General features: G+C 37.2%; 3 protein-coding genes across 3 annotated transcripts; 1 reads left to right on the forward strand and 2 right to left on the reverse strand.

The window, feature by feature from the left end:
• The first annotated feature begins 10,283 nt into the window (after positions 1 to 10,283).
• LOC121254033 (glycosyltransferase BC10-like) lies at positions 10,284 to 14,195 on the forward strand. Its single transcript, XM_041153996.1, has 3 exons — positions 10,284 to 10,978; positions 13,360 to 14,055; positions 14,122 to 14,195. Exons 1-2 carry the CDS (start codon positions 10,430 to 10,432, stop codon positions 14,002 to 14,004), a joined length of 1,194 nt encoding a protein of 397 aa, XP_041009930.1. The 5' UTR covers positions 10,284 to 10,429; the 3' UTR covers positions 14,005 to 14,055; positions 14,122 to 14,195.
• An 804-nt stretch (positions 14,196 to 14,999) lies between these two features.
• LOC121255754 (probable leucine-rich repeat receptor-like protein kinase At1g68400) lies at positions 15,000 to 18,218 on the reverse strand. Its single transcript, XM_041156249.1, has 2 exons — positions 16,720 to 18,218; positions 15,000 to 15,962 (listed from the first exon to the last, which is right to left on the reverse strand). The coding sequence occupies exons 1-2, from the start codon at positions 18,071 to 18,073 to the stop codon at positions 15,289 to 15,291; spliced, it is 2,028 nt and encodes a 675-aa protein (XP_041012183.1). The 5' UTR covers positions 18,074 to 18,218; the 3' UTR covers positions 15,000 to 15,288.
• Positions 18,219 to 20,873: 2,655 nt separating this feature from the next.
• On the reverse strand, positions 20,874 to 24,433 carry LOC121256566 (PR5-like receptor kinase). The gene is given in 3 exon segments (XM_041157410.1): positions 20,874 to 21,990; positions 21,993 to 22,154; positions 22,939 to 24,433. Coding segments are annotated over 2 exon segments (1,110 nt in total). The 5' UTR covers positions 22,123 to 22,154; positions 22,939 to 24,433; the 3' UTR covers positions 20,874 to 21,010.
• Between the last annotated feature and the right edge of the window lie 712 nt (positions 24,434 to 25,145).

Here is a 25,145-nt window from a genome sequence, read left to right on the forward strand (position 1 = left end):
TATACCACTACTGTTACCCATTGCAGGGTTGGATACCACTATTATTATTTGTGGCAGGGTTGTATGCCATTATTATCACTCGTGGCGGGGCTGTATACCACTATTATCACTTGTGACGAGGCCTTAACTGAACAAAAGAAAAATATAATTAGATACAGAATTAGAAAGTCATGCCAAAGTTTTTTTCAGATGTCATATCATATCAAAACAGAGTACTGAACATATTCATATCATTTTCACATAATTAAAAATAGATTCAAAGCATTTTCACTTAATCAATACAAAAATTTTCACATCACATATTCGCTTTTTTTTTTTTTTTTTTTATAGTTTAGAAACTGAATGTAAAAAATAAGTTCATGTCTACACCAGTCATGACAGAACACATGACTGAGGTTGTTTTCACATTTCATTTCAAAACATATCATGCACATTTTTCATAAAGTCAACCTCAATCCATTCAGTTTATACAGAGTTTAGCATAAGAATCCCGCTTACATGGACTTTTTAACTTATCTGAATTTTCTCACAACAGTGCTAAGAGAATATCAATCACCATCTATAAAATAGTCACTTAATTTGTGTTAATTTTCAATTGAGCACATACTTCATAATTAAAACCTGTTGTATAAAAATCTATATTTCCTTAATGTCTAAAAAAAAAAACCTCAAAACCCTAACTTATAGTTCCTTCTCAAAATACTTTGATCTTCATGTAATTTCTCCAAAGAATTTCACAATTAATTCCTAAAATCATATTAACTCCATGATATTGAAATTAAAGTCATAAATCTAGTGTTCATGTGTTCGACTTTAACTTCTCAAAGTTCCTTCAATTTTCCTAAAATAATCTAACATTTCATAAATCGATACTACTCGTTAAATCCAAATTATTTTCCACCTCCAAACATTTAAATTCTCTTTATTTTGTCACAATCATGTCATATAATATCAATCCTACATCAACACTTAATTGGCAGAAGTATTTATGTAACTTACTTTCTAAGGGGCTTGAAGTTTTAACAACTAGTAGACGAGAGAGGCTTATGGGTAGAGAATACATGCGATGTGAGTTGAGGGTTCGACATGAACCTCTAGCATGGGTGAGCAACGGTGGCCGTTACAGATGGCAGAGCATGATAGAGAGAGAGAGAGAGAGAGAGGCTTACCGAGGTAGAGAGAAGGAGATAAACCAAGAACTTGAGAGAGAGTCATGGTGAGATAAGGGAGACAACCGTGAGAGAGAGAGAGAGACAGAGAGATAAAGTGGAGAGAGAGCTGAGTGTGGCCAAGAGAAAATTGATGTGGTGTGGGGAAGAAATATGTAATTTGCAGCTTGGGTTTGTGGCGCTTCTTGGTGGCCACTGCGTGGTACAATGGTACAGTGGTATAGTGAAGAGAGGAAACCGTGGCAGCGCAACAATGGTCTTAGTGCTGCTGAGCGGTGATCGAGGATGGAAGGGTTTAGTATGGGGTTACACTTCAGTGCTATGTTTTTTGGTGCTGGAAACATAGGAGATGAGGTGCACTGGTGGCTCATGGTGGTGCAGGTTGGCGGTTGGCGTTGGTCCGCATTACTTGCAACGGCTTCAGCAACAATCCCTTAACGTTGCAATTTCATGAGGGGAAAGAGCAACCGTGTTATGGTGGTGGAGGCTTACCACAACGGTTCCAACGTAAGGTGGTGCGCATTCTTCTATGCTGGACAGTTGAAGGGTGTTTTCGTCGCTGGGTTGCCGCGCTTTGAAGAAGAGAACTGTGCTCTATTTTTCCCTACTTAGAATAGAGGCTGCGATGGTTGTGTGTGGAGGTGTGGGGAGGGGATGCACAAACTGAGGGTGGTGGTTGGCGACGCACGTGGAGGTGTTGTTCCTTTTAATTGCTCTAGGCTGGCGGCTTGGGAAAATTAAGGCTGACTACGGTGAGATGTACAACGACCATGGTGGGCTTTGGTGGGGATGGTAGCACGTGGGGCTTGACAGGAGGTTTTGTGATGGTTGTTGGGCAGTGGGAGAAGGATCTGAGAAGGTTGAATGGGTGGTGGTCGTTGGTTGATCTGGTTTGATGCGGGAGGGTGTTACGACTTGATAAAATGTGAAGGACATGCTTGGGTCTTCAACATACGTGGACGAGATATAAAGGGAAGCGGCAACCCTAGTTGAGGGAGATTTCTACGTACATGAGGGTACACACACAGAGAGAGATATAATTGTGTGTATATATATATATATATATATATATATATATATATATAGGTAGTCGAAACCCTAAAGAAGGAAAGGGAGAAGAGACGTTCTAAGTAGATGGGCTTGGGCTTTTTGAATAAATTCTTGGGCCACCACTAAATTTAAGAAGGGCTCACTTGATCTATAAATTATAAAAATGAGCTTTACTCATTTATTGAGCCTAAAATCATTCTTGAAATCCTAACAGGCCTTAAAATAAATTTTTTGACTCTAGGGTCTAATTTAAAAATCCCAGTTAACCAAAAGTTTTAACACTAAATTATCCCATAAATTTCAAATAAGGTTTTCCGAAATATTGGCTCATTAAATGAAATTTCTACTAAAAAAAATATATCCTACCAAAATAAATTTTGGGCCCATGAGCAGAGTTTTAAATACTGTGTCGTACTGGCCAATATTTACCATGCTGGGGTAGTGACCGGTACAAGGAATGTATGTATTTTGTACATGGTCAAATACCGATCGTACCGGTGCGTTTAACTCAATACTGGCCGGTTTTCAGTGTGCCGGCCGAAATTTTATATTTTTAATGTATTTTCACTTTTCTCACTCTAATTTTAACATTTGAAGACTATTTTCTTAACTTTGTTTAATCCCCTTTGCTCGAGAACTGAAAATCAAATTCCTACTCTCCTTTTTGTGATGAAGATGAGTGATTATTTTTGTAATAATTGTATTGAGAACTTAGAAGTATTATCGAGTTTAATAAATATGTGTTTTAACTTTTTAAAACTTGCATATATTTTATTTTGAAATATAATTTATACATATATAATTAATTTATCTATATATAAACTATTTTGAAACGGTATTTAAAACTTTGCGTGTGAGCTATTCAAAATTTTTTGTAAAGCTACATATTAACTTCTATAAATAAAAAGAAAAAAGAAAAAAAAAACTTATAGAACGCGAGCTCGGTGCTGAGCTAAGTGTTACATTTGGTTTATTGATGATAGGATGAGACTTAACAATTTGAGACTAATGGAGGACAAGAGGAGTCTCTCTCATGCAAGAGACATAACCAATAATATGTCTATGAGAATTTCACGTCTCAACTTTGAGTAAGGCAAATAATTTGAATAGAGGGGAGAGGCAACAAAGGGAACTCGGGAGCTTCTCTTCATCCTCCTTTGCCACCTCTACAAGAGTGGGTGTTGAGAACTAGAGAAAAATTGAGAGCTTGTTTTTAATCCTATTTGTAATGGATTTTAGTTTACATCTTTTTGTAGATAATAAAGAAGTTTCATTCATAAAATGGTGATGACATAGTCCAAGTGTAATGAAAGTATAGATGATAAGTACCAACTAGGTTAAGAAGAAAATCATGAACAAAATGTCTATTACAATCAATGATGCCCGCCGATAACAACAAGGTTTAAAAAAAAACTTTAATCATCCATTATCTTCTCGTTGTAATACAACTATTTAACTTTATTTTCACATTTTTTTACTTAAAAATAGCCTAAAAAAAGTTGTTCAAAATATCAAAATTTATAATTATATATTAGTTAATTAATAATTATATATTTTATATTTTATATTGTCAATAGTTATAGGTAGATGAAAATTACATAATTCACTTATAAAGTTACTATATAAAATAAAATATATAATTATAAAAAATATTTAAAAATATATATTTGTAATTTGGTTGGTCCAATCCGGGGTAAAAAATCCCACCCTGAGACCGGACCGATTCTTGAAATATCCCAAACCCTAGGACCGAAACTGACCATTGTGAATTTCGGTCCGGTGTGGTCGGGTTTTCCAGTTCGGATTGCTTTTTGTAATTATACATATTTGTTATATATCAACTATTGGCTGTACATTTCATGTATATTTCTCAGACAACTAGCACCACAGTTCTTCATGAGTCTCTGTAAGTCCTATATATATGTCAATGTACCAGCCATGCACATTGCAGGCTTTTCTCACTTACATGGTATCAAGAACCACACGAGGTTTCAAACTAAATGGCGTCTTCTTCTACCTCTGTGATTCCTCCTGTGGATGAAATCTCTTCCTTTGATAGGTTTTCAACAAGGACTAACCTGCTCGGTATTTCTATGAAATTAGCTTCCACAAGCTACCTTCTTTGGAAAGCTCAAGTGGTTCTGATTCTTTGAGGACATGGTCTCCTCGACTATATTACAAATGAAGTGCCCTGCCCGATCTCCATCATTCTTGGTGACAATGGTGTTCTAAGCCTGAACCCGGCGACAACAAGGTGGATGCGTCTTGATCAATTGATTCTTGGATGGATCAATAGTTCTCTTTTTGATATTCAACTCTCTCAACTGATTAATTGTGAAACGGCTCGTGAGGCATGGGAGGCTCTCGAAACTCTATATGGTCGACGTACAAGAGATTGTGTTCAGAAGATGTAGTGAGTTGCAGACACTCAACAAAGGTGCGTCTTCAATGAAAGAATATCTGCACAAGACTAAAGCTTTGGCCCTTTCCCTCAGTGGTGCTAGGAAACCGATGGAGGATGAAGATCTTATAATATGCTTGCTATGAGGTTTAGGTTCCGAATTTGACCCAATCGTTGCTGCCATAAATGCCATAGACACATTTCCATGTCTTGAAAATGTTACCAGCAAATTGAGAGATTTTGATCTTCGAATTTCTCAACTCGTGACTGACACTCCATTGTCAACCTTCATACAAATCATGCCTCTGCGTCTAAAAGCACAAGGCAAACAACAATATCGCACTCGTGGTTCTCGACCTTCTTCTCGTTTCAAAGGAAGCCATGGGGTGCAGAGTCTCAGGGTAGGACCTTTGATGGACGTGGTTAGCAACCTCAAAATTGTGGTAGCAATGGTTGTAGCCCTATTCATGGTGGTCGAGTTTCCCGCATTACCTATTTTCGGTGCGATGGTCTGAACCATAAAACGGATAATTGTTGTGCCTCTAGTAATTATTGATGAGTACCCGTACTATATGTGGTTCTATCCTTTGGCTAGAAAATCAGATGTCATTCAAAAATTTCCCAATTCTTATATTGATGGAAAATCAATTTCATATTCAGGTCAAAATTGTTCAAAGTGATGGTGGCGGCGAATTTGTAAATCAAACTCTCAAAAATTATTTTATTTCCCAAGGTTTTGTTCACCAATTGTCTTGTCTTGGAACTCCAAAACAAAATGGTTTTGTTGAGAGGCATCATTGTCACATTGTTGACACTACTCTTACCTTAATGACACATTCCTCACTTAAAAATATATCTTGGTATGCCACTTTTCAAACTATAGTGTTTCTTATAAATCGTTTGCCCTCTCCCACCCTCAATGGCCGATCCCCATTTTAACAGGTTTTTCACCCTCCTTCTTAAACTTTTTTTTAAGTGTTTGGGTGTACATGTTACCTATATCTCACTCAATTTGGTTAGTCCAAGCTTGATTTTAAATCCACCCCATGTGTCTTCATTAGTTATTCTCCACACCACAAAGGCTATAGATGCATGGCTTTGGACACCGAATGAATTTATATATCCAAACATGTTTTTAATGAAGAAATATTTCCTTTTTCTTCTCAGTAGGGGCATCCTCCAGATAACTTTCAGTGGTTCAAAACTCGTCCTCTTCCAAAGGGCCTTCAACATGTTCCTTTTCAATCCATGTCTGAGGGTGTTTTTTTGACAAATTCATCTCCAACTGTACATGTTTACCTAGAATGGGCCTAACCCCTGTCCCTGTGGAACAAAATGTCTTGACTTTAGCATCAGCGGCCCAGCCCCATGATTCAACTCTGGTCTTGGATGGTCATGCTTCCTTTTCTCCACATGGCCCTGGCCACTTCGGACTCACCCAATGGTGATCCACTCACATGATGGTACCAAGTGGCCCCAAAGTTTCTTTTCTACACATCATCATTCTCCTACTTGTTTTATTGCAAATTTGGTTGCCACTCCAACCGAGCCCAAGACATACAAGTAGGCCCAAAAAGATCACAAATGGCAGCAGGTCATGCAATCCGAGATCAATGCACTTCTTGCAAATTGGCCTTGGACCCTTGTACTTCCTTCACCCAACATGAATCTTGTCACAAGTAAATGAGTTTTTAAAGTCAAAAATCATGCCGACAGTTCTATTAAACATTACAAGACCTGACTTTTTGCCCGAAGTTTTACTCAACTTCAAGGGCTACATTACGATGAAACATTTAGTCCCGTCGTCAAACCTGGAACAATTCGATTGATTCTCGCTTTGGCTCTCTCTCATAGATGGCCTTTGAAACAACTCGATATCCATAACGCTTTCTTGCATGGGAATTTGCAAGAAAAGGTTTTCTTAACCCTTCCAAGTTTTGAGGATCAAGCTCATCATGTATGGTTTAAAAGAGGCTCCTCGTGCATGGTATCTCAAGTTTAGTGCTTATCTTCATCTACTAGGATTTCAACCATGTCCTTATGATACCTCATTATTTTTTTTCTGCCAAGGATCTAACATTCTTATATTGCTCATTTATGTGGATGATATAATTCTCACAGGAAATTCATCTTCCTCCATTGAAAAACTCATCTCTCATTTGTCAACAATTTTTCATATCAAGGATCTCGGCGAGTTACATTATTTCCTTGGAGTACAGGTTGAATGAGATTCCAGTTCTTTAAGTCTTTCTCAGACACGATATTTGTTATCTTTGCTACATAGATTTGATTTTGAAGGTGAAGGTGCCAAGCCAATGTCAACTCCCCTTGCTTCAGGAGTTTAACTTTTAGCTCATGAAGGCCTCCTCTTGTCCGATCCCACTCACTACCGATAGATGGTGGGCACACTACAATACCTAACCTTGACGAGGCCTGACATCAGATAAAGTAAACTTTGCATGTCAGTTTGTGCAAAACCCTCGAACTCCACATCTTCTTCATGTTAAAAGAATTTGCTTAAGAGCATTGGATATATACTTTCCTCTCCTACATTACACTCTGATAACATCAGTGCCTTGAGCATGGCCAAGAATTTGATTTTTCATCACCGCACCAAGTACATTGAGATCGATGTCCATTTTGTACAAGAACAAGTCGCTCAAGGTTTAATTAATTTAGCACATGTTTTTGGCCAAAATCAAGTGGCCGACATCTTCACCAAGCCACTTTGCAGCCCAAAATTCAAACCCAATCGAAGCAAACTCCACATCAATCCTATCCTACCTCAAGCTTGAAGGGGAATGAAGAGACAATCTCCATGAATCACTCCACAATCTCCATGAATCAAGCCCTATGTCTCCATCTCTATTTTCCCATTATTCTTACTTTTTATAATTATACATATCTGTTATATATCAACTAGTAGTTGCACATTCCATGAATATTTCTCATATAGCTAGCACCATAGATGTCCATGAGTCTCTGTAAATCCTATATATATGTCAATATACCAGTCACGCATGTTGCGAGCTTTTCTCACTTACAATACCCACCTCGGTATTTAAAAAAAAAAAAAAACAAAATCTCAAGTTGTTAAGTTAAAGGGAAATACTCTAACCACAAATGGATTACACAAAAACAATCGCACAAATTGATGTGGTTTGTCAGATTATAAAATTACTTTTATTGTAATGTAGATCTAACGGATCAGATGAAACCACATCAGTTTGTGGGATTACTTTTGCATAATTTGTTTGTGGATGTAGAAATACTCTTCTATTTAAATACACATTTAAGCATTAATATAGAATGACATACATGACAAATTATTGTTTTGGGATTTGAAAAAAATTGAATTGTTTATTATATTTTGTGTGAAATTTTAATAAAGTTATAATGATTAAATGAGATGAGATGAAACTATTTATGTATCTAAATGAAGCCTTAATAAAGTGCTTACATGACAATATGACATAATTTGATTTGGAATAAAAAATTTAAAATTTAGATTTTAGAAATCAAGTTTTATCATTTATGATGTAGATGATGTATTATATATACACATCAACTTGAGAATATAATTAGCCTTCTTCTATCTACTGTTATATTGATAAGTACTGTTCGGCATGGGTCCGTAATTAGGAACAGGTTGGGATATTGGCCTACAGACGAAGAAATCTCAACATGCAGGCCGACGTGGCTAGCTGCTTGCAGAAAATTAAGAAAAGTCTTCCAGAAACAGATAGAGCCACCTTTTTACTTTGTAACATACTGACTACTGAGTTAAGATGCAGGTCAACATTATACGAACACGGGAAGCCTGATTAACTTTATATAAAAGAGATGAATAAGCCATCAAAGGAGACTATATACAAGATTAAGCTTGGAACCTATTATATCTCTTGTTTTTTTTTTTATTAATTAGTTTGATATTATTATTTTAATCCACTCATGAGACATACTTGGTTGATAAGTCATAAATATTCTCTTTTCGAGAAGTGTTACAAACATAAATAAATTTTATAAAAGTAAATTCATAATATAAAATTATATCAGTTTGTAGGTTTATTTTTATGTAATTTTTTTGTGATTAAAATATTTTTTTATTATTTTCTTACGTTTTCTTGTCTATTTTCTTATGTTTATTTTCAATGAACTTAATAAATTAATTTTCTAAACGAAATGTACTTATAATTCAGTTAGAACTAAATGGCACGTATAAATTACTTCTAGAGGATGCCCTTTGACCGCACGAATGATAACCTACTTTTTCTAATGTTGAGAGTACCATGCACGTCATCTTCCTTCTGTTCATCTCCAATTATTGTCGACGTGGAAAATTTGAACCAAAAAGTAAGTATCAATGATTACGATTTTTTCTTTGTTTAACGTGAAAGAAGCAAAAGGAAGAAAGTCCCAGGGTACGTACTCCAAGAAAAAAGAACATGGACAAACATACAGGAAAAGAGACAGGTTTAAGATTGATGAACATCACGTGGAAATTTCTTTCATTTTTCCAATCAATTGAGTTATCATGTTTGAATATATTGAAGTTTAGAAAAAGAAAATAAAAATTATAAACAAAAAAGAATTTTAGAAAATGCTCCGAAAAATCCATCCATGCAGTTTCAGATAGATATTCACGCAGTCTCTGCGTTGTATGGCGTAGGACTTTTCTCCGAAGCCGATCGAGGTGGGGGAGGTTTTTTCGATTCGCATATCCACGTGGGCATTTGCAATTATTTTGAATGATACAAGTTGACACGGAAACAAAAGCATTATGAGGAATACTTTTAGGCGGCGGCCAGCTCTTATTAACTCACCAACTTTGCTGGATCTTATACATTTCAAAGTCCACAGAAAACGAAACGGACGTCGGCTATGCCGTTTCAGGTCCCTTCAAAACAGGAACATAAATTCGAGCGGTTTGGTTTTATTTTTATTTTTCCACAACTATTAATTAAATTCTACCTAGTTATTCCAACATCCTTCTTCTTTCTTTTATATATTAGAATTGCTATATATATAAAAATAAATTTATAAATTAATATAATTTTATAAAATTTGTTAGATTTATTTTTAATAAAAATAATTTTATAATCTAACACATTATATTAAATTACATCAGTTTGTAAATTTATTTTCATGACTAAAGTATTTGTCTTTATATATATATATATATATATATATATATTAGTCAACTTATAAGTGCCATATGAGTACTTTGGGTATATATTATTTTACATAAATAATAATTTAGGAACGCGGCAAATTAAAGAGCGTCAAAACTGGCATTCTCAACTCATAAATGGGCATTGCTAGATAACAAAAAAAAAGTCTTAATCCATTGTCCCGACCACAAAGCCATCAGCAGCATGCATTGATTTAAGGCGCCTACACACATCCTATCTGGGCCAATATCTCTCTGATCTCCCTCTCTCCTTCTCACTCTCTTCCATTTGATCTGATCAATCTAATTTGAATCACTAGTGATTGATCTTACGACGTACGTTATCTTAATTCCTTCTTGCGCAACAAGTTCAGCGCGCGGTGTGTCTACCATATTCTTGGGGTTCTTCCTTCTTCTTCTGCTGATATTTGTTGAGATCCCTTCTGCATATATATATATATATATATATATATATATATATATATATATATATATATTCATCATTTATAGTATCTGATCTTAGAAGTTATTAATTACCATCAATCGTAGACTTTCATTTTTTGTTTGGCATCTAAAAACACTTTGTATCAGAAAAGGAATTGATCTCACAACTACAATACACTGTCTCTCGATCCAGAGATGAAGGGTCAAAACCAGAACCCAATAAACTCAGTTTCCAAGCTCTTAAATTCCCAGTTACATCCCCAGTATATACTCTCCTATTTCGTCCTCTTTGGTTGTGGTTTAACCTTTGGGGTCATACTCAGTTTCTACCTCAAAAGCGTTTCATTTAGTCTACAATTCGTCCAGTTGTCGTTTCCAGCAAATTTACCGCCATCATTACCATCATCGCAATTGGTGGAGCCGAGTTTGACAGCAGGAACATCGACGGGTCGCATAGGACTGAGAGAGTATCTGGAGCCGCCTAGTGTTATGCACGACATGGATGATAAGGAACTGCTTTGGAGAGCTTCAATGGTTCCTCAGATTCGAGAATATCCATTTGATAGAGTTCCAAAGGTTGCGTTCATGTTCTTGACGAGGGGACCAGTTATTTTGGGTCCTCTGTGGGAGAAATTCTTCAAGGGGCATGAAGGGTTCTACACAATTTACGTGCACTCAAATCCGCCTTATAACGGATCATATCCTGAAAGTCCCGTGTTTCATGGCCGAAGAATTCCTAGCAAGGTAATTATTTTCTTACTTTTATCATTATTTGTTTCCTATTTTATATCTATCTCTGATCAATTTCCTATCTCTCTCAGATTTTAAGCATATCGGCTGTGAATATAATGGAAACGAAATTCAACAGTTTTTCTTTGAATCTTTTTTTTTTACCATAGGACGCTGAAAATAAAATATAAAAAAAATGTATGATTTTAAAGTTGAAATTAACTGGTGGAGGTGCTATTTAGTATTTCTCAAAAGCCTTGATATATAAAAACATTTCCATATAATTGATCATGTTTATGAATGGAACACATGCATGCATTACTTAGTAAGAAATTAACTTGCAACTTTAAAATTGGATGATTATGCAATTAATTCTATTTCAAATAGAAGATAGTTATGTAAAACTGAAATTATTTTTAATAAAATATCCTAATTACATTGATTAATTATAAAATAAGTGTAATAGAGTACAACAATACAACTTTGACCTAGTAAACCATTCAGTGTTTAGTGAAAATTTTTCTCATCAGCCACTATTCACTACCTCACACCTTATGAAAAAAAATATTGTCATATGTAAAATGTGGATATGAATAGTAGTTAATGCATAACAAAACTCAATTAAAATGTAATCCTACAATCCATAATATTTCTATCCTACTTTCACCATTTCGAAAGTTGATGGCTTATACTGCCTCATCATAATATGATATGAATAAGATGAGGATGTAGTCGGTAGAATTTCTTTAGTTCCAATGATATATATTATACTCTCATTTTATTTTTGTCATGTTGAACTAATAATTATGATATTATTTGTTAATATTATTTATATTTAAAAAAATAAACAAAATTGAGAATTGATAGATGATGTCAAATTAACAAAATATGATAGGGACAGAAATGGAAGTGTGGTGTTAATTAATTATAGAATGCTTATTTGGTTAGAGTTCCTAGCTAGGCTGCTAGCTAATGAATAACCAATGGCACTGCCAACAAAACAGAAGATCTCGCACAGATAAAGCATGCACCAGATTTTAAGGCAAGCGACGATGCAGTTGCTTATAGAAAAATAAAATCAAGGCAAAAATCTATTTTGCCTTTTTATTTTGTCCATTCTATTTGACCGTTAGTTTAAAAAAATTTTTTTTTATTTAATAATTAAAGAAGTGATTTTAAATATATTAATATTTTTTTTATTTTTTAAAAATATTTAAATATATTAAAAAATATAAAAAAAAAAATTTACACTAAACAATACGTCCAGTGATCAACATAGGCAGTATAGTAGCCACAGCCTAAAATCAAATGGTTTCTTTCGATTTTAAGATTTGGTTTGGATATTTACTAGAATGCGATACAGAAAAGAGAAAGTCTACTTTACCTCCTTAATTTGACACCTCTATTTGATACCTAGTCAAAATTTATTTTTTTATTTTATTTTTATTTTACTTAATAGTTAAAGAAGTGATTTTAAATGTATTAATATATTTTTTTTATTTTTTAAATATATTTAAATATATTAAAAAAATATAAAAAAAAAAAAAAATTAAGCTGAGCAGAATGCCAGCGGTCAAAATGGGGCGGCATAATAGCCGCCCCCTACAGAAAAAGAGCTAGAGGGAAGGGTTTTGAAACTGTCGAGTACTTTGTGGGCCAAAGTTGCTCATTTTGATCCATTTCTTTAATGATGACCAGAACAGGGGTTACCTTTTTTTATTCAGCTGTGGTACATTATCATTTGCCTGGCGAAACGCACGTGCGCATTAAACATGATGTCTGTCAACATGGAATTGAACTGTTCATAAAAAAAACCCAGTGGCCTCAGCTATTGCTTAGAGTGAGGCTACCATGCCCCCACTCTTAAGCCCAGCTTTCTTTTTTTTCTTTTTTTTTTTTTTATATTTTTTTAATACATTTAAATATTTTTAAAAAATAAAAAAATACATTAATATATTTAAAATATCTTCTTTAATTATTAAAAAAAAAAATATATACAAACGGTTAATTAGAATGGTAAAAGTGGAGCGGCAGACTATCTTTTCCTTATTAGTTAATCCAATCGTCCTTCTTTAAAACAATAAGTAAATTAATCTTGAAAATTATTTGGATATTAAGAATATGTAAAAATAGTAATAAAATAATTTATAAATAATAGTGAAGTAATTTGTGAATAATAATAAAATAATTTAATAATATTTAATAATATTCAAGAATAAAAGGTGATATTCACTTTTTTATAAAATGTTTACACCATATTAATTTGATACTCTTTTATCTTATATTTACAATAATAAATATTGTTTGTAGATAGTGTGGACTTTTTAATAAGTTGGAATAAATGATCATATGACATGATGAACTCATTCATCCGCTTAATTTGTATGACGTTGCAGGAAGTTCAATGGGGAAAGGTGAACATGATAGAGGCTGAGCGCCGGCTACTAGCCAACGCCCTTCTAGATATCTCAAACCAGCGTTTCATACTTCTCTCGGAGTCATGCATTCCTCTCTTCAACTTCTCCACCGTTTACTCCTACCTTCTCAACTCAACCCAAAACTATGTCATGGCTTATGATGATCCCAGCATCGTTGGTCGAGGACGCTACATTCCTCGTATGAGTCCCGAGATCACACTTCAGCAATGGAGAAAAGGGTCGCAATGGTTCGAGATGGACCGAGACCTAGCCACTGAAGTTGTCTCAGACCAAAAATATTTCTCAATTTTTCAGAAGCTTTGCCGCGGTTCATGTTATGCAGATGAACATTACTTGCCAACTTTTGTGAGCATCAAGTTTCGGGAGAGGAATTCAAACAGGAGTTTGACTTGGGTAGACTGGTCAAAGGGTGGCCCCCATCCAGCTAAGTTTTATAGAACAGATGTGACAGTGGAGCGTTTGAAGATGCTGAGGAGCGGAAGCAAGTGCGAGTATAGAGGAAACACCACGAATATTTGCTTTCTATTTGCCAGGAAATTTTTGCCTGGTACTCTCGACAGGCTCTTGAGGTTTGCTCCAAAGCTCATGCACTTCAACAAATAGGTTTAGAAATTACGAAGCCATTCTTTCTTCAACTGTAATGATTTTCTCTAAGCCCTCTCATCTTCCCCACAGGGGGGGCTATAAGCATTTTGGCTGGAATAACTTTTTTTTTTTTTTTGGAGCAATTTGGGTGGAACACCATTTACATAGTCATAATTCATGACTTGTACATTAAAAAGAAAAATGATGATGGATTCTCACGCTTTCCAAAAGCCAGTTACAAAAATTATTGTAAATTTCAAAGAACAATAAGATTTGAACATCTCTTATGATCCGTTATTATAATTTCTTTGTTTAGGAATTATGTGTCATGTATATAGATTTTCTCTACCTACTAAAATTCTTCCATAAATTAGAGTCCTATGTAATAGATTTGAGAAATGATATTTGAAGTTATTGAGTATACAAGCACCACACTAAAAAAAAAAAGAGTAAATATGAAATTCACCTGAAAAAAAATTCGTGAAATATCGTCTAGTTATTTTATTTCCTTCTTTGATGACAACTTTATCAAAGGATTCATCATTGCCTTTCAACCATGGTTTGTCTTGAATCCGTCTTTCAAGCATTGTCTCACTTTTTTGACCTCATCAGTTGAAAACTCATTTACCAATATATACAGTAGCAAGAAAATCAACCCCAAATGATAGTTCCCGTGCCCACACATACCACTTATGACCACTCAACTAAGAAATTCGCGTGCCGCTGTACTCCACCTCCTACCTTTGTCACCTCCTCTAAACCCCATACCAATTAGACAGTTTTTTCGTTAACAAGAGGATGGTATCCTGATTTTCTTAGAAACAGAACACCGTAGTAACAATCCAACACACTTGACAATCCGACAACTAAGAATCAATTTCGACAACTAATGCAGCTGGGAAGATTCGCCGGCCAGCAAGCAATGCCGTAACTGTATTAGTGCCCCAGCCATAATAGCGTCCAATAATTCAAGAATTAAGCTAGTCATACAATTCCTAATTGGGGCCAAATCATGAATTCCAGACATATCATTATCATATGATTAAACAAATTGCAGTTGACAACTTTCCCAAACACAACGTCAGCTTCAATAATCAAGCAGTGACGATGAAAGAGCTATTTCATGCAGCCGAAGCACTCGCAAACTCAGTATGAAATCATTACCAATTCCTTTAATTAGAAGCTTTAAAAAAATAAATCAAAACGAAACCCATGATTTACAGTCTCTTCAATGGTACGTACCATCACTGTAAAATAGTAGATTTATAGCATATTACTCTCCCTCTATAAGAAAAGAAAAACTCAGTCATGATTAGCTCCGCAGGCATCCTCGGACACTGAAGGGGACTCCGAAACAGAGTCCAAGTTGTCGTCGCACGGCGACATCTCGACCCCACGTATCTCCTCGATCATCTTGACGACTTGGCTCATTTTGGGCCGTTGATCGGGGGAAGCAGCGGTACACGACATGGCAATTTGCAACAGCCCCACCATCTCCTCCTCGATGTCCTTGTACCTCATCAGCTCCAAATCGAAAACCTCAGCCGTCCATTCCTCTCTGACCACAGACTGGACCCACCTCGGAAGGTCAACGACCCCACCTCCGTAGCCTCCTCCTGGCCCACCGTTGTCCACCACGGAAGGGCACTTCCCGGTGAGCAGTTCCAGGAGAAGAACACCGAAAGAGTACACGTCGGATTTCTGGGTGAGTTTCCGAACATCCAACGATTCCGGAGCGCGGTAGCCGTTGGAACGTGGGGTCGCCACGGTGGGGGCGGCGAAGACAGAGAGCCCGAAGTCGGAAACTCGCGCGTTGCCGGTTCTGTCGAGGAGGATGTTGGTGGACTTAACGTTGCCGTGGGTGAGCCTAAGGGACTTGCATGAGTTGTGAATAAAGGCTAGGCCTCGAGCCGCTCCGGCTGCGATCTTTAGCCTCGTGGTCCAGTCCAGTGGGGTTCGCCCAGGTCCTCTGTTACCTGTCGCCAATAATTTAGATGCAAAAATATATAATAACACCACTTTTATCATATAAATATGACAGAACCCAGGCAAGATAAGAACAAAAAGCAAAAGCAGATAAAGACACGAGTGCCGAGAAAAGTGAAATATAGACACGACCATTCAAGGGCAGGGAGCAGAGCACGGAATGTGCTGGTACAGTAATCCCAATTCCCAAATCGCAATTAAGCTTTTGTAATTTTTGCGGTGGTGCATAACTTTCCCTTTGTGAAAAGAGTGAGTGGATCCCACATTTGAGACCAAACCAAGCTAACACACACAAACCAACCTTGCATTTCTACCATTAGAGCCATTTAAAACACAGACGGGACCAACAATTACGATCTCCTTGATTCCCATGCCACCCCACATGTGCATTATCTGCTGGTCCCGAACTAACTTCACCCACCACGCCATCACCAACGATTAGACAAATTAATGCTTGCTATGAAATCAGATGTTATTGATGGACAGTATACTAAATTAGCCTGATGCTTGGTTGCCCAGAACCGCAGGAAAACTGATGTCGAGCAAAAATGCTCGAACCGAATAGGCACATCATATACCTCAACTCTATCGAACCAATGCTCAACTATCCAATTTTTTTTGTTTTAGGGAGATACAATGCTCTGAACCATTATCATTTTCCTCACTTTTTCTTGGCAACCAAACAGAACTAACAAATAAATACAAATCAAAGCAAAAATAATGACATTGCGAAATAGTAAAACATACCATGAAGAAGCCAAAACAAGCTCCCATTAGGCATGTAATCATAGACCAGCAACTTCTCCTCTCTAGCAAAGTAGTAAGCCCTCAGACTAACAATATTGGGATGCCTCAGCCGTCCCAGCACCTCCATGTGCTGCTCAAACTCTCTCTTCCCTCCCACGCTTGCATCCTTCAGCCTCTTCACCGCCACCACATTTCCATCATCCAGCACCGCCTTGTACGCTGTCCCGAACCCACCTTTCCCCAACATCTCCGCCGAGGCACGAAGAAGGTCCTCCAGCTCGAACCGCTTCACACCCTCGAAGAACACCATTCGACCCCTGTCGAACCCGTTCTGTACCGGGTACGGGCTCGATGAGTAAACGATCTTCTCGCTCTGCAGGAGCTTCGACCTCTTGCCCTCCCGCATTTTGGTCGCGTAGCTTCGCCAAAAGTAGCAGTAGAGGATGAGAGAGACCACAGCCAGGACAAACACATCGCCGAGGATTATGGCGATTAGAGCCACCGTGCTTAATTTGGAGGTTCCAGAGTGGTGAATGCTAACCGATCTGGTCGGTGTGGCGCTTGAAGGGAGTGAACTCGGCGATGATGCCACTACAGTGGTGGGTTTAGTACCCGGCATTAAAGGCGAGGCTATGGCTCCGTTGGATCCGGGTATCTTCGGGTTGGTAGTGACGCTCTTGCAGTTTAGCAATGGTGACCCACAGAGAGCGTGGTTTCGAGAAAAAGCTGATTCTGGGAAACCCGAGAAGGATTTCGGTATTTCACCGGAGAGGTGATTACCTGAGACGTTTAAGTCCTGTAGATTAGGGAGGCTCAGACGGGAAATGGAACCTGAAAACTGGTTCTCCTCGAGCCGGAGAGTGAGAAGGTGGGTCAAACCGTTGACCTCCAACGGAACGTCGCCGGACAAGTTATTGTACGATAGATCGAGGCGGTAAAGCCGGAAAAGCGACGGAACGGACTGCGGGAAGCCGCCGGAAAAGTTATTGTAGGAAAGGAAGAGAAGCTTGAGACCCGTGATGTTGGAGAGGTCGGGAATGGGACCCGACAGGCGGTTTCGCTTGAGGCTTAGAACCCGGAGCCGAGTTAGGGCGGTTAGGGGATGAAAGGAACCACGGAGATCTAGGTTCTCGAGAACAAGCCTCGAGACACGGTCGTGTAGGCAGGAAACGCCGTACCAGTCGCATAGGCTAGAGGTGGAGTTCCAGGTGGCGAGCTTGTTGGCAGTGTCAGAGGCGCCTTTGAATGCCATTAGAGCTTTCCTATCTGAATCCATGTAAGCTTGCGAGTGAAAGAAAAGAAGGATGAGGAGGTAGGCAGTGAAATGTAGAACAAAGAGGGCGGGTTTCGCCATTGTCGTCCGCAACTCGAGAGACAGAGACAGAGGTATGAACTGCTGCGAAAGGTTGGCTAGCTGGGGTGAGAGTGAGAGAACGAGTGGGGATAGAAAGTTGTAAGCGGAGCGAGGGAGCTCGAGTGTTAAATGAGTAATTAATGGGAAGTTGAGGGCCTTAATGTTAATAAAAGAGGTTGCTATAATACTGTTGACTGACCGAGATTGATCGAACGGAGGAACTGGAAAGACAGGTAACGTGTGGTACTATCCCATATTTACTGTTAACTGGTGATGTAAGCTGAATGACCATGATGCCCCTGAGTTAGGAGCTGTTAGATCAACTGTTTTCTACTAGAACAATTAAATCAGGACTGTCCAATATGTTGACCATCAATCAGTGGGGTTGGAAGTGAAATTTTAATGAGTGGAGAATGAAGACAAAAGCGCTCCTCCGTCACGACAAAGGGCTGATTTGTCTGATGGTAGAAGATTGGTTCCGTACACATAGAACGATGTCCTGACACGCGTGCCCTACCATGTCATTTTTTTTGTTTTGCCAAATATAAAACGACTCAAAGTCTGGTCGTCTCTTCTCTTAAACAGTATAATTTGCTTTGGATTAGATGAAAGTAAATTGACTAAATTGCCGCGGTGGTGGGTCCGTGTAGAGAAAGTTGGGGAAAGTGGGAATGGGGGGTTATTGGTAATTAGGAAGCAAAAGGAGTGTGATGGTCATTGGTGAAGGTGCAGGAATAAAGTGCGTCTTTCTGTGTTCGTTTCTCGAGGTTCCAAATCAGTTATAGCTTTCGCTTCTTTAGCTTTATTTTGGAGATGTACATATTTGGGGAGTAGGGGTCATATATTTTCGTACTACTTTGGCGTTAGAATTATTGGCTTTCATATAATTTATCACTTTTATATTTTAGAAGAAAATTACAAATATATGATATGAAAATAAATAGTAATTGATGTATAAAAAATCCCTTCATCTAAAACACCAATCACACTTGAATCATATGCTCACATTTTTATAAAGGATAGAGTCCATCTTAGAGCATTTTTTCGATATATTGATTAATTTGTTGGCCATGTCATTACGGACGATGGTTCTCGATTATAGTCGGAGATAATGATCGAATAAGTCAGTGTATTATACTGAGTAGTCAGTTGATGATGACTAAAATGTAAGACATTAAAAGTAAGTAAATAATACGGGCTAAAAATTGTAAATAATACATGGATTTATGTGGTTATGCATTGATTATTACATTGGCAGAATTTGAAGGAGAATATTCAATAGAGTAATGTTACGTATAATTATGAAATGTGTAAGTATCGTGTAGTTATTTTGAAAAAAAGTAAGGTTCACTATTAAAAAATTAAATTTTTTTATGTGGATCTCGTATTTATTCATTTTTTTTCAAAGTAATTGCACGGTACTTGCATACTCACGACTGCAACTATCATTTCTATATTCCAATAATGGAAGAAGGAAGTCGAAGAAGTCTCTCTCATGTATCATTGCTTTTGTTTGATGTTATTTTCTTTCCTTTTATGAGCAATCCGACTGTCAAGTTAAACGACAAGGCAACATGAGGAAAATCGAATGAGAGAGGAAAGAGGGGCTTTTTGGGCTTTAGGGGCTACTCTCCTTGATGTTGGTCTCAAAGCCCATTTTCACATACCACTTTTTTAAAAATATTATAGTGTGGAGGACCATCATAATTTTCATATTCATTACTACATCAAAGATTTTTAAAACCATTTTGGGAGAGAAATATCGAGAGTTTGGTTGCATTTTAAACAGTGTCCGATTCCGATTGGGCGTGAGGATTTCAAGAGAGATGAATGGATAGCTGGGAATACTCATATTGGTTAAGGATTCGCATTTGTTCGGAATCAGTTTAATTGGACCTCTATACGTATGACGTCACGAGCCACAGAGATATTCACATCTTCGTATAATTTTTCACTGCCCACAAATTGTAGGTTTGGGCTACTGGAGAAAACTAGAAAGCCAAATGGGCCCTGTTTGCCACAAGAAAACATATTCAAACATCTTTTACTGTCTTCTATAGTTGAGTAAATCAACACGAGGTATGAGAGAAGAAAGAGGAGATAGGGAGACAGAAGCCATCCAAAAATTCTCAATTCACCAAAAAAATACTTCAATTAAAATCGTGACGACGTGTTTGATTACTTTTCTTTTTTGCCTTCACCATTTCCATTTTAATACGGTAGATGACCCAGAACTTGGATGTGGAAGACCTGTAAAAGCAGGCCAAGAGAGTTTCCCTCTCATGGTTTCTGAAACATGATTTGTGCATTGGAAAATCGCTTCATACTACCAATGCCAAAGACTCTACGGAGATAAAGAGAGAGTTTCCTATGCATCATCTTCGCCATTTACTAGCATGCACGAGAAAGACTTTCAGTCCTTGACTCCGAACTTCCACATTTATTTATTGATGCAGTCGTATTTGAGGACGGTTCCAGTCTTCCACTCTTGAAAATGACAAAAACCAAACCAAACCAAACCATGGATAGTGTGGTAAGGGGTGTTATATTGACATTGCGTTGCCCATAAACACGTTGATTTGGTGTGATTTGGCTCGCATCTACAGGAAACAAACTCATTGGAGTTGCCCAGCAAAACGAGCCTAATGCATGGGAGTTACATTTTTGTTATTCTCAAGTCTGATTAAATACAAAGCATTAGTTTCTATTTATATAAAATAAAATTGCATATAGATAAGATAATAACATAAATATCTTCGTCATAATAAAAATCAAAACCAAATCAGTTTCGTATCAGTAGACTACCAACACATCATTTTATAAGCTGTGAAAAGGATCCAAGGATTATGATCATGTAAGTCAAGACATTCAAAATCTCATTATGTAATGGATGATTGACCTACATTGAGATTTCAGTTTCAAAGAAAATATCATTCTCTAGGAACATCCTATAGATTCAACCTGTAAGAAATCCATTGTCGTGGAAGAATCAAATGACGATTCTGTCTGAGGTGATCTTGATGGGGAGGACAAGAAAGGCTTGGGTGGGATTTGCAAGTACTCAGAACTCCCTTCCAACATATCCACAACTCTGCCCATTGTTGGCCGGTTTGAAGGGTCGATTTGTATGCACCACAAACCCACAATTATCATCTTCTTTGCACTTTCACGATCCTCTTCATTCATCACGAGGTTCTGCAGGCTTAGTTCTTCATCTAGTTCAAGACGCTTGTAAACCCAATGAGGAAAGTATATTTCACTAGTACGATCACCCTCGATATCTATATTCTTTCTACCCCCAACCATTTCTAAAACCATCATTCCATAACTATAAACATCAGACTTGTGAGAGATCCCTCCAAAATTTCTACTAAATACTTCTGGAGCAATATATCCTACAGTCCCTCTGGTGCCCAACATAGATATAATACTCTCGTCTCTTGAACATATCTTTGCAAGACCAAAGTTAGATATTTTTGGATGGTAGTTCTTGTCTAAAAGAATGTTGTGAGGCTTTATATCAAAATGCAAGATTCGTGCATTGCAACCTTTATGCAAGTACTCTAGTCCTCGAGCTATCCCAACTGCAATCTTGTATAATGTTTTCCACTCCAATTGATGATCAACCTTTGAAGGATATTTCTTGTATATAAACTTTTCAAGTGATCCATTAGGCATAAACTCATAAATGAGTGCTCGTTTGGAACCCTCAAAACAAAAGCCCATAAGAGTGACAATGTTGACATGGGAGGTCCTACTAATGCTTGCAACCTCATTAATGAATTCCTCTCCATTTTCTCTTGATTCTTTCAAAACCTTCACTGCCACAAGACAACCATCTTGTAGCTTACCCTTGTAGACACCGCCATAGCCTCCTTGGCCTAATTTTTCTTTGAAAAAGTTGGTTATTTTCTTGTATCTGAATAACTATATCTTCTTATAGCAAGAGGTCCAAAGCTCCTTAGAAAGTCCTCGATATTTTGATGAGACACACTTTCCTTCTTCCAAAAATAAGGAAACTTTCTCCTCAAGCAGTAGATTATAACCATGGTCAGAACCCCAATTCCAATAGATAAAATGGCTGCATTCAAATAATAAAGAACACAAGCTTATCGTGTGATGCATAATTTGATTTCCGCATGAAAAAAGAAATTAAGTGATTTAGAAGGCATGTTACGGCCTAATAATAAAGAACACAAGTTTAAGTTCTATGCAAGCTCTTTATAAAAAAAAAAAATGGGTCTCACTAATAAAAAATAATTTTTTTTTTTTTTATAATTTCTTAACATGGGATTCACTTTTTTACATAGGCTTGCAAGAAATTTGTGTATTTAGAATTCGTACAAATCATTTCTCTTATTATAAAAGAGTGGGTGATGGCATGGAATTAACCGAAATAGTAAAGGCACAAGAAAATAAAATAACTTTAAATGACAAAACAATATTTAAACAAATCAACTATGTTTCTTAAAATTAGAAAGAAAATGACAAGAATGTAAAAGAGTTTTGAAAAGTATTTAAGAAACTGACAAGAATTAGAAATAGAAAAATGAAAAAATAGAAAGAGAAATTTCTTATCTACATAAATAATTTTTTTAAAAAACGACGACCACTAAAACTTAAATAACTCAAAAAGGTAATAACCTCAAATTTTCCACACTTGTGTTGTGTGCATCCCAATTAGTTTCTCTTTATTACTAAAGTTTCTTATGCATCGTGTTCATATATGTCCATCTTTCTGGGATTATAGCAGACAGCATGCCTTGGAGAAAAGCAGGGGCCATTATTTATTTGCTGTTGCGTGAAAAATAATAAAGTTAGTGCTCTAAATTTATAAAAGAAATAAGATTGAAGAGGCATCTTACCTATTAATGGTATCACCCATTTCCTTTTCTTCTCTGCAAAGAAGATACAACAACAAAGCAGTCATTATGTTAGTTTACAAAATGAAAATAAACGTACTGACGCAGAATTGAATTGGCATCCTTTGAAATTCTTTTTACAAAGCAATGTCAGAAGCAGCTCGTGTATCTCATGTAAATCGTTTCATAGGAACAAAATTACAGCTATTCATTCCTCCTTAACCTAAACTTGAAATAAGATACAGCAAATTAATCTTGCTGTACATGAATTTGGTATAACTAAAACTTCCAAAAATTAAAGAAATCTACATTCATTTTCCATACTTGTGTTGTGTGTATCCCAAATAGTTTCTCTTTATTACTTCGACAGTCGTACCTTTCACAGTAGGACCTTTGTCACAATGAACAGTACCGTTGCGAGGCCAACAATGACCACCTCCTCTATGGCACTCCAAACAATCCTTAGACCAACGCACTTGAAGTACGAACTCAAAGGGTTTTAACAAGCCTTCATCGCCTATTGGGAGCTGAATAATTGAACATTTAGAAGCATCCGGAAGCCTCTCCCGTGAAGGACTATGCCAGATTTCCTACTCATTATTATTGCAGCCAAGACTTTTAAAACTTTCTGGTAGGCGAGAAATATTGTGGTTTTGTTTGCATTTATACAGGGTCCGATTTTGTGTGGGGATCTCAAGAGGGAAGGATGGAAAGCTGGGAAGACTCAAATTGGTTAGGGAATCGCATTTGCCGGGAAGCAGTTTAAATATGACATTTGGCGGCGAGAAGCGTACAAATTCATATGATCTTTCACTGCCCCCAACTCCAAGTTGGATCTTCGGAGTATTTGTGTCGCAATCTTTTATGAATAAGCCGCAATCTGGGTTTGAGGTATTGGAGAATAATGGGAAGTGGAGCTTGCCCAGTCTTCCACAATCAAACTCCTTCGTACATTCTTTATTGTCATCTTTAGCCGAGCAAAGCAGCACGAGGTACGAGAGCAGAAAGAAAACAGACGACTTGGAGACAGAAGCCATCCCAAAATTCCCAAAATTGCTTTAGCACGGTGGTTAACCTTCAAATTGGAAATGGAAGAAGAACACTAGTAAAAGCAGGCCGAGATTTAAAGCAAGGATACATGCATGGGTACCCCAAACATGGTCTGTGCATTGGAAAATTCATTCATACCACCACAGGTCCTCATCCAAAGACTCCACGGAGGTGCTAGAATTTCCTATACATCTTCCCCCATTGACCCGCTTTTGTGCGAGTCTTTGCGGCTAGTTTCAATCTTCCACTCATGCTATTGATGAAAACCAACCAAATTAAAGAAATCTCACGAGCCACGTCTTAATTGGCTCTCTACTTTTCGTGTAAACGTCTAGTAAGGGTGGGAGAAGAAGAAGATCACAGCATAGCAGCAATAATTGTATAACGCGTCTTTCTCATAATGAAACAAACAACGTGATACATCATATGGTCCACAAGCTTTAGAAAAGTTCATGGGGGATTGCGGGTTAAAAAAAAGGGAGTAGAAGCCAGATAAAGTTTTGGTATGACTTTGGTACGAGAGAATAAAGAAAACAGACAGGAGACAGAAGCCATCCCCAAAATTCCCAATTCGCCAGCAACAGCAGGTAAAAAGAAAGAGCCGATCGAGATTGCTCTAAAATCATAACAATGGGTTTGGATACTTTTCTTCAACCTTCCCTACATATATACTGCTAAATTCTCAGTTTAACACGGTGGTTGACATTGAAATTGGAAATGGAAGAAGAACACTAATAAAAGCAGGCCGAGATTTAAAGCAAGGATGAATGGGTTCCCAAGTATGTGAAACATGGTCTGTGCAGTGGAAAATCCATTCATAACACCACAGCCAAAGACTCCAGCAATTGACCAGTTAAAACGTGCATGGAGAACGTACTGGCCATTTCCACATGATTTGGCGTATCCGTCGGGGGGGATTAATTCTCAGTGGGTTGGAGCTGTTAATGTATACCAATAAAAGAGTAACAGAGTAAATGAAATTTGATGATGGAAGGTAATCTATTGGCATCCAGCAATTGGCTTTAAATTAAGGTCTATCGTCTACCCTTCACGCATCCATTAGGGGATTGTGATTCCTATTCAAATATTCGTGAAATAATGACTTCTCAGGAAACTTATACATCATTCATTGTCGTCTTTTTATCTTTCAATTCAAAGGT

Source organism: Juglans microcarpa x Juglans regia, chromosome 3D (genome assembly GCF_004785595.1).
Source record: "Juglans microcarpa x Juglans regia isolate MS1-56 chromosome 3D, Jm3101_v1.0, whole genome shotgun sequence".
NCBI lineage: Eukaryota > Viridiplantae > Streptophyta > Magnoliopsida > Fagales > Juglandaceae > Juglans > Juglans microcarpa x Juglans regia.

What these genes read in the sequence shown, in the direction of transcription:
- LOC121255754 (XM_041156249.1), bottom strand. Translation starts at nt 18,073, where the DNA reads ATGGCGAAACCCGCCCTCTTTGTTCTACATTTCACTGCCTACCTCCTC. An exon ending in CTTGTTTTGGCTTCTTCATG is followed by an intron (nt 15,963 to 16,719) that starts GTATGTTTTACT and finishes TATTGGCGACAG; the next exon opens with GTAACAGAGGACCTGGGCGA.
- LOC121254033 (XM_041153996.1), top strand. Translation starts at nt 10,430, where the DNA reads ATGAAGGGTCAAAACCAGAACCCAATAAACTCAGTTTCCAAGCTCTTA. An exon ending in GCCGAAGAATTCCTAGCAAG is followed by an intron (nt 10,979 to 13,359) that starts GTAATTATTTTC and finishes ATGACGTTGCAG; the next exon opens with GAAGTTCAATGGGGAAAGGT.